At 43.2% G+C, this 10,000-nt stretch overlaps 1 protein-coding gene across 1 annotated transcript in view; it reads left to right on the top strand.

Annotated features, from left to right (window-relative positions):
* Window positions 1–1,565: 1,565 nt before the first annotated feature.
* The window catches only part of LOC143287939 (ATP-sensitive inward rectifier potassium channel 11-like), a 9,732-nt gene continuing 1,297 nt past the window's right edge, over window positions 1,566–10,000 (top strand). The window contains exons 1-6 of the mRNA XM_076596182.1: window positions 1,566–1,709; window positions 3,500–3,752; window positions 5,773–5,882; window positions 6,671–6,811; window positions 7,651–7,764; window positions 9,528–9,701. Of these exons, the coding sequence (XP_076452297.1) occupies window positions 1,566–1,709; window positions 3,500–3,752; window positions 5,773–5,882; window positions 6,671–6,811; window positions 7,651–7,764; window positions 9,528–9,701 (936 nt within the window). The remainder of the gene's footprint in view (window positions 1,710–3,499; window positions 3,753–5,772; window positions 5,883–6,670; window positions 6,812–7,650; window positions 7,765–9,527; window positions 9,702–10,000) is intronic.

Raw genomic sequence — 10,000 nt, forward strand, 5'->3', positions numbered from 1 at the left:
TCAAAACATATGTGATTCTACGTTTGATGTGGATTATTCTAATCATCAAATGTTGTTTTCACAAACGGTTTGGATCAAATTCCAGCTATTATGTTTGTCGTTATGGATTTTGCTCATTGGTTAGTTTTAAAATAATCGAGTGAATTCAAAAGTCATCCCACTACCTTCAGTATAGCACCTGTTTATCATAATCTGGTCTGCGAAGGATATGGTGATTATCTTATTCGTCCCCCAGGCCAAAGTTGCAGCCAGACATTACAGGGTTTCAGTACCCACATTATGACGGCATCTGCAGAGATACATTTTCAGTGTCACCAGTCAGACATTACAGGGTTTCAGTACCCAGATTATGACATTTTCAGTGTCACCAGACTCCTAAGACACAGGTCAAAGGAGTTCCCAGCCCCTTCTTGCATTTTTCAAATCGACTCCTGTTCTCAGACCATCTGTGTAATCCAAAGTATTTCCTTTTTTTACGTACTGACTGGCTCTTACAGTTGGCTCGCACGTGCACACCGTAATTCTTTCGGGCTGTCCTGTTCAAAACGTAGAACTCCGATCAACCTGCGATTTGCAGGTAAGTCTCGGTAAAATCCTATTTTAGCATCCTAAATCCAGGAACCTATTTTACCGGCAATTTTTGTGCATGCATGAAACGCTGTTACCATTAGTACACGTTGTCACCCATTGTCAGTGGATTTCGGCTCTTACTCTGCACGTCATTTTACTCCGTTCTGATGCGGTACACGTTGTCACCCATTGTCAGTGGATTTCGGCTCTTACTCTGCACGTTATTTTACTCCGTTCTGATGCGGTACACGTTGTCACCCATTGTCAGTGGATTTCGGCTCTTACTCTGCACGTCATTTTACTCCGTTCTGATGCGGTACACGTTGTCACCCATTGTCAGTGGATTTCGGCTCTTACTCTGCACGTTATTTTACTCCGTTCTGATGCGGTACACGTTGTCACCCATTCTCAGTGGATTTCGGCTCTTACTCTGCACGTTATTTTACTCCGTTCTGATGCGGTACACGTTGTCACCCATTGTCAGTGGATTTCGGCTCTTACTCTGCACGTTATTTTACTCCGTTCTGATGCGGTACACGTTGTCACCCATTCTCAGTGGATTTCGGCTCTTACTCTGCACGTTATTTTACTCCGTTCTGATGCGGTACACGTTGTCACCCATTCTCAGTGGATTTCGGCTCTTACTCTGCACGTCATTTTACTCCGTTCTGATGCGGTACACGTTGTGACCCATTCTCAGTGGATTTCGGCTCTTACTCTGCACGTCATTTTACTCCGTTCTGATGCGGTACACGTTGTGACCCATTGTCAGTGGATTTCGGCTCTTACTCTGCACGTCATTTTACTCCGTTCTGATGGGATCCAGTCACTAAAGTAACGTGCCGCCATCTTGATTTTTCCGTTTTTTGGTTCCACAAACCATGAAAATGTAACCAATCGGTGCAATATTTCAGGACGCTAAGTCTCGTTAAAAATCTTTCAAATCATGTTGCAGGTCACACCAACCCCCTCCGCACAGTCCAGCACAGTCCAACATGGCGGAAGAGGAAGTGGCCCAGACCTTGTTCATGTTCGCTGACCCTGACCCTCCTGTCAAGAGGTCACGATGGCGCCGCCTGACGGAATCCGTGCGCACTAAACTCCGGTGTGAGCAGGATGACCCGGAGCTGAGACGAAAGGTATCTTTTTTTCTGGTCCTTTTGGCTTTGTTCTGATTTTTCATAAACCTTTTCTCTCTCGTTATTTTCATCATCAAGTGTTCACTGATTGAGGATCAGATTTCTTGCTCTTGTTGTTTATTATGTGGTATTGAGTTGTTCTGTTTATTAAGAAAGGTACCTGCCTTGAAAGACCTCCAGCCTTAGTGTGTGTGTGTGTGTGTGTGTGTGTGTGTGTGTGTGTGTGTGTGTGTGTGCACATGTATGTGAATGTGTGTGTCTGTCTGTGTTTGTCTACAACAATTTGCACATGTATGTGTATGTGTGTGTGTGTGTGTGTGTGTGTGTGTGTGTGTGTGTGTGTGTTTGTCTACAACAATTATTTACAACTCTGTATACACTTGATAACCAGAACACAACTACACAATTGTTTAATAATCGGGAGTTAACAAACCAAACCCATCCTAAACCCAGCTCAAAACCAAACCCAACTGATCAAATTCTAAACCCGAATCCCGACCTAACACAACCTAACCCCAAACCAACCCCATCCCAATCCAGCCCAACTCTAAACTCAACCCAACCCGACCCATCCCGGTCAAATAGAAATCCAGATCTAAACCCAACCCAACCCAACTCTAAACGCAACCAAACCCACCTTTTAGCCCCAAACCCAACTCAGTCCAGTTCTGAACCCAAACCCAACCCAAACCGAAGCCAGCCGACACTGAACCAAGCCAATCCCAACTCTGAACCAAACCAAAACTGAAACCCAAACCAACGCTATATCCAACCCAACTCAAACCTCAGCCCAACACAAACACAACTCTAAACCCAACCCCAACCCAACTCTCGGAATGTCCTATTTTAGCATCCTAAATTATTGCACATATTGGTTACATTTCCGTGGTTAGCTGTGGGACAAAAAACGGAAAAAAGCAAGATGATGGCATGTTACTTTAGTGACTGAATCCGCATCAAAGTTTAGCAAAATAACGTACAAGAGTTTAAAAACAACAACAACAACAACAACAACAACAACAACAAAAAAACCCCACTGAAAATGGGTTACAGCATTTACTTATGGTAATATCGTTTCATACATGAAACCCCCCCAAAAAAACAAAAACAAACAAACAACAACAAACAAACCCCCAAACAAACAAAAAACAAAAAAAAAACAAAAAAAAAACAACAAACAACAACAACGGTAAAATAGGTGCAGTAATCTAGGATGCTGAAATAGGACTTTACCCAAACTACCACTCCAAACTCACTGCTCTAAAAACAGATGGACAGCTCACTGGCCAGGAAAGCTGAAGCCAACTGGACGCCATACTGAGACTCGTATCCGGATGTCGGTCTGTTGAGAAGTCGTCTGCTAACTGGTGGTAGTTTCTGAAATGTAACCATGTATCTTCGATGAAATCGTGTTATGCTTGCGCCCAGGTCTTCATTGATATCTGCCAATGGTTTATTTACCAAAGTTATTTCATGAAAACAGTGCAGTGACACGTAGCGCAAACATGCTTGTAGAGGCACACACAGGAATGTCAGCTTAGCTAACACCGCGAGTACGTGAAAGTGTGCCGTGAAGCAGTCATTGTAGCCAGGCTGAGCGCTCGGCTACATATAAAAAAAAAAAGAATTATGAAGTTACCGCTTCGCGCGATACCAACACGAGTAGCAAAATGGCTGATTGAACACTTCCGCTGGCTTCAGTTAGCTAAGGGGCTCAAGGAAGGCATGCACTATCCACCTACGTTTAGACCAGTGATCTTAACCCCCCAAACCCCAACCTTGCCCTGCAGGCACTGGTGTCCAAGCAAGGCGGGTACCGCGTGCACAGCACGGGTTTATCGGAACACAAGCGCCGCTTCCTGGCCGATCTGTACATCTCCCTGATTGATCTCCCTTGGCGCTACGCCGTCGCCATCTTATTCAACGCCTTCCTCTTTTCCTTCCTGCTCTTCGCCGTCTTCTGGTGGCTCATGGGCCACAACAACGGGGACTTTGACAACTTCGGGAACCCCAACCACACGGCGTGTTTGATGGGGGTGCAAGGTGGGTCAAGACTGTGACATGTATATGCTTCTCCATTATACAAACATAGGCTTACATACAAACATAATATATATATATATATATATATATATATATATATATGTGTGTGTGTGTGTGTGTGTGTGTGTGTGTGTGTGTACGAGGTTCACACTCGCCGGGTGTTTTGGGCTCCGCTCCTTGTAGAATGAATTGAGGTAAATACCGAGACCGGTATATATATATATATATATATATATATATATATATATATATATATATAATAAATATGATATATAAATTATGATGTATAAAGAAGAAGATGGAGAAAGAACAACAGTAGGGCTGTGCCTTTGCCTGAAGAAGCTGTTTCACCGCGAAGATTTGCTTCATTTTGATATTTTAATTACACGTTTTAAAGACATGCCAAGACTACTGTTTTTCACACACACACACACACACACACACACACACACACACACACACACACAGAGATATATATATATATATACATATGTGATATATATATGTATATATACCTCAGTTATTTTCTACTCGATCTATTTATAATCTGTTAACCACGCTAGGGAATCAAGCATTACGATGGTAAATCCAATCAGGATGAAAAAAAGGAAGTATTTTTTTATGTTTGTCACAATCGTCAATTCTAGCTGAAGAAAGTCCAGATAAAGAGGCAAAGTAGCGGACAGAAACCGGATGACAACAAAGAAAACAAAACGGGCTTTGAATGGGACGCTGGGGTAAGCGACCAAAAGACACATTTGCAAAAATGAGAGAGAGAGAGACAGAGACAAATAGAGGTGGGTGTACTTACTTATCACGGTTTTTGTACGAAACTAGCTAGTATCAAACAAAACAAGACAACAACAACAACAACAACAAAAGAAGAAGAAGAAAAAGATTTAAACGATGATCTAAAGGAAAGTTTTAAACTGCGAAACGATTTCATAAACATGAGAAACATTTTCAATGGGTAGGCCTGATATGAACATCGGAGAGCAAAATATGTAACATTTTGATATCTCCAGTAACTTAGAGAAATTCATTATTTGTTGTGCAAAATACATAAAACACGTCCCACGATACGATAACTACAACAATTTCATATAATTATATGCACACAAAAGACATGAAAATGCCTAATTAAACTAATAATTTGAAAATACACCTCTGAAACAAGAAATCACAGTCGTGCAATGTAATCATCACAGTTAAAGAAAATGGGCGTACAAATCATACCATGGCTGATTTTCTAAATCAATACTAAAGCTGGAAATTATACAAATAATGAAGCCAGGAGACGATTATTTGATTAAAAAACAGTAGACAGTGGTAACTCTCCATTACACAAGGCACACAACCTCAAGTCGATGATACTTACGCTACCGATTCAGCTAGCACACAGGTAAATAAATAGGGCACATTGTAACAAACCCTGGCACTTCCTCGGCAAGGAGAGTACCTGGCATGTCCTTATACCAATCATTTGACATGTGCACACAGCAGCAAAGACAGAAGAAATGTGCAAACACAAATTAGCTTTTATTCAAGACTGGCATAGCCTCTTTAATCCTGAATAAGCCACACAGAACACATGGACAATACAGAACAAATACATGGTTGCCTCGGTAGTTTATCCACTGGAAATTATTAAATAATAGGCCAGGAGACGATATGATTAACAAACAGTAAAGAGTGGTAACTCTCTCCATTACACAAGGTACACAAGTCGATGATGCTTACGCTACCGATTCAGCTAGCACACAGGTAAATAAAAGGTACATTGGAACAAACCCAGACACTTCCTCAAAAAGGAAGTACCGGGCCTGTCCTTATACCAATCATCTGACATGTGCACACAGCAGCAAAGACAGAAGAAATGTGCAAACATTGTGTGTACGTACCTTGTGTAATGGAGAGAGTTACCACTCTTTACTGTTTGTTAATCAATTCTAAAACGTGTCCAACTGTTGTGACTCATCACGGCTACGTATTTACATAATGATTATTTCACCACGTCCAGGGTTTGCCGGAAGTATCCTTTTCTCCATCGAGACGCAGACGACAATCGGGTATGGCTTCGCCTACCCCAACCCCGACTGTGCCGGTACCTTGCCGCTTGTGTATCTGCAGGTGAGTGGTGTTGTGTAGTGTTGATGTTGTGTTGCGTTGCGTTATGATGTGTTTTGTTGTGATGTGTTGTGTTGTGATGTGTTGCGTTGTGTTATGTTGTGATGAATTGTGTTGCGTTGCGTTGTGTTCTGTCGCAATGTGATGTGTTGTGTTGTGATGTGTTGCGTTGTGTTTTGTCCCGTCGCAGTGTGATGTGTTGTGTAGCGTTGCGTTGTGTTGTGTTATGTGGCGTTGCGCTGTGATGTGTGGTGTTGTGTTGCGTTGCGTTGTGTTGTATTGTGTGGTGTTGTGTCGTGTCGTGTCGTGTTGTGTTGTGTTGGATTGGACTGGACTGGATTGGACTGGATTGGATTGCGATGCATTGTATTGTATTGTATTGTCACAATATATTTCTGCATGTGAAATTCGGAATGCGTTCCCGGGGAGAGCGCATCGCCACAAGTCAGTACTTGTGTGTTTATGTCTGTGCCTTTGCAATTTTGTTTTTCCGCGTGTGTGCGTATGTGTAGGCCTATGTGTGTGTTCATATCTATATCTATATATATGCGTATATATATATATATATATGCGTGTTTGTGTGTGTGTGTAAATACGAATGCATTATGTATGTATGAACAATTCAATTTAATGCCGATTCACAAAATGAAGTGTGTGTGTGTGTGTGTGTGTGTGTGTGCGTGTGTGTGTGCGTGTGTGTGCGTGCATACATGCATACATACATACATGCGTTCGTGTGTGTGCGTATATGTAACATGTATGTGCATGCATGTGTGTGTGTGTGTCCCCAGGTGGTGATCGGGTTCATCATCGAGACCCTGATGCTGGGCTTCATCTTCGTGAAGGTGGCCCGCCCCAAGTACCGTGCCCAGACCCTGCTCTTCTCCCGTCACGCCGTGGTCTGTCTGGAGAACGGACAGCCATGTCTGCAGGTACGCTGTGGTTAGTCAGCCGTGTCAGACGTTGTCGTTTTTGTCGCTGTGGTCGTTGTCACGCTCTTCTTCTTCTTCTTCGTCATCATCATCATCATCAGCGTCATCATTTGTGGTGGTCTGGACGCTACTCCTTCGGATCAACCAATAAACTGTGGTCCCGTGTGCAGCATGCATGTACTTAGCACACGTTAAAAAAAACACACCCAAAAACACGGCAACAGAAAGGTTGTCCCTGGCAAAATCATGAAGAAAAACTGTGTTACGTGTAGCGTGTGATTGAAGAACCTGACTGAACGACACAGGAAATGAATGAGAAGAGCCTAGAGGCTGCTGTCAGTTGGCGCTACCAAGGTAGGCAACAGCATGTTGTGAAACACAAAAACAACAAAAACACACACACAAAAAAGAAAAAAAGACTTTGTGTTTGAGAAGTGCTCAGTCTCAGTGACCGAAAAAAGATGCTACATAGGTATCAACAATGAAATCTCGGTCGTGGCTGTTGTTATCATCATCATCATCATCATCATCATCATCATCATCATCATCATCAATATCATCATCATCATCATCATCACCAATATCATCATCATCATCATCATCATCATTATCAATATCATCATCATCATCATCATCATCATCACCAATATCATCATCATCATCATCATCATCATCGTCATCATCTTCATCATCATCATCATCATCATCATCATCATCATCATCATCACCAATATCATCATCATCATCATCATCATCATCATCACCAATATCATCATCATCATCATCATCATCATCATCATCATCGTCATCATCATCATCATCATTGTCCCTGTGTACAGGTACGGGTGGGGGACCTGAGGAAATCTCACCTGCTGGACGCCTCGGTCACGGGTATGGTGGTCCGCAAACACTCCACCCCGGAGGGGGCGTACTACCCGCTCTACCAGTCTGAGGTACCCGCCTTTATACACACTCCCTCACACTCATACACACTCTCCCATCCCTCATCACAGGGTGGTTTACTACCTGCTTAATGTTTGAAGTACCCTCATCATACACACTCCTTCACACTGATACACACTCCCTCACACTCATACATACTCCCCCTCTCCTCACCACGGGGTGGCTTACTACCCGCTTAATCAGTCTGATGTACCCTCATCATACATACTCCCTTACACTGATACACACTCCTCACCACGGGGTGGCTTACTACCCGCTTAATCAGTCTGATGTACCCTCATCACACATACTCCCTAACACTCATAAACACTCCCACCCCCCCTCACCAAAGGGTGGGTTACTAACCGCTTAATTAATCAGTCTGAGGTACCTTCACCATCATACATACTCCCTCACACAAACACTCCACCCCAGTTTGAGGTACCTCAACCACACTCACTTCCCTCCCTACACTCCCTCTCTGCCCAAACCCAGAAGAGCGTATGCTCTGCCAGTCCGAAGTTCACTCAGTTAACCTGATCCATACTCAAGTCCTTTGCAATAACAACAACGAAAACCATTAATCATACCACCACAGCCACCACTACCACAACAACAGCAATGATGATAATAATGTTGATGATACTACTACTACTACTACTAATGATGATGATGACGACGATGATGGTGATACTACTACTACTACTATGACCATCACTACTGCTATTGCTATTGCTGCTGCAGTTGCTGCTGCTGCTACTACTACTACTACTGCTACTCTCAAGGCTTTACTAAGCGCGTTGGGTTAAGCTGCTGGTCAGGTATCTGCTTAACAGATGTGGTGTAGCGTTTATGGATTTGACCGAAAGCTGTGACGCCTCCTTGAATAACTGAACTGTACCTACTACTACTACTGATAATGATGATGATAATTACGCATTAACTCACTCAGTACGGCCAGTCCTCTCTTCTCCTCTACACAGACCCCTCGGATGTCCAGTGGGTGTCTGAATGACCCAACCTTTAGCTTCCGTCGTAAGAATTGTGGTATTCTTTGTCAACATTCACCTCTTCAGTATAAGAGCCTTCCTCTTGCAATATTTTGATGATGGTAATTGGGGTGAAACACTGTTAACGTCGTCTCTTTCGCCGTTCGTATGGAGAGAGTTAACCTCTTGGCTGCTGCTGATGTTATAGAAGTTTGACCTGAGTTTGAAGTAAAAATAACAACGACAACAAACTACTGTACTTTTCAGTGGTGTGATTGTATTCACTGAACAAAAGTTAAACAATGTCAAGAGAAGAGAAAAGTCCAGATTAGGAACATGACCGACGTCCTGACATGTCACTTCAGTCCTCCTTCAGATCAGCACCAGTCCTCCATTGACAAGCATACTCTTCAGCAGCTGTGTGTGCGTGTCTCTGTGTGTGTGTGTGTGTGTGTGTGTGTGTGTGTGTGTGTGTGTGAGAGAGAGAGAGAGAGAGAGAGAGAGAGAGAGAGAGTATGTGTGTGTATGTGTGTGCAGTACGTGCCTGTGTGAGTATGCACGAGTTTTTAGATTGATATGCACTTGTATGTATCCTAATTTCTACTGTATCTGTGTTTGTGTATGATTTTCAATTTATGTTCGTACCTTGTTATGTACTATCCCCCCCCCCCCCCCCCACCCCCAATATTCCTTGTGACCCTGGTACACTTGGTAATAAAGACATATTTTATTCTGTTGTATTCTAATTAAGAGTCTTTCCCTCTGATGGTGGTGGGTGTCTCCAGGTGGAGTTCGAGGCGAACGGGATGGGGGACAAGATCATCCTGATGTGGCCCGTGATCCTGACGCACCGCATCACCCCGGAGTCCCCCCTCTACGACATGCGGCCCTCAGACCTGTCCGCTGAAAAGCTGGAGATCATCCTCTTCCTCACGGGTACTGTTGAGGCCACTGGGGAGGTGGGTGTCTCAGTCATCATGACGATGACAGTGATGATGATGATGATGATGATGATGATGATAATACTGATAATAATAATATTAATATGATGATGATGATGATGATGCAATATCCACATTTCTTCCCCTGTACTTTTCCATTTAGAAGACGGAAAAAGCTGTAAATTGGTTGATAACAATGTAATATATACTCTACGTTTCTTTCCCTCGACTCTTTGACAGGCCTTCTTTACGTCATTCGACTCTTTGACAGGCCTTCTTTACGTCATTCGACTCTTTGACAGGCCTTCTTTACGTCA

The sequence above is a fragment of the Babylonia areolata genome, chromosome 12 (assembly GCF_041734735.1).
Source record: "Babylonia areolata isolate BAREFJ2019XMU chromosome 12, ASM4173473v1, whole genome shotgun sequence".
Classification (NCBI taxonomy): Eukaryota; Metazoa; Mollusca; class Gastropoda; order Neogastropoda; family Buccinidae; genus Babylonia; species Babylonia areolata.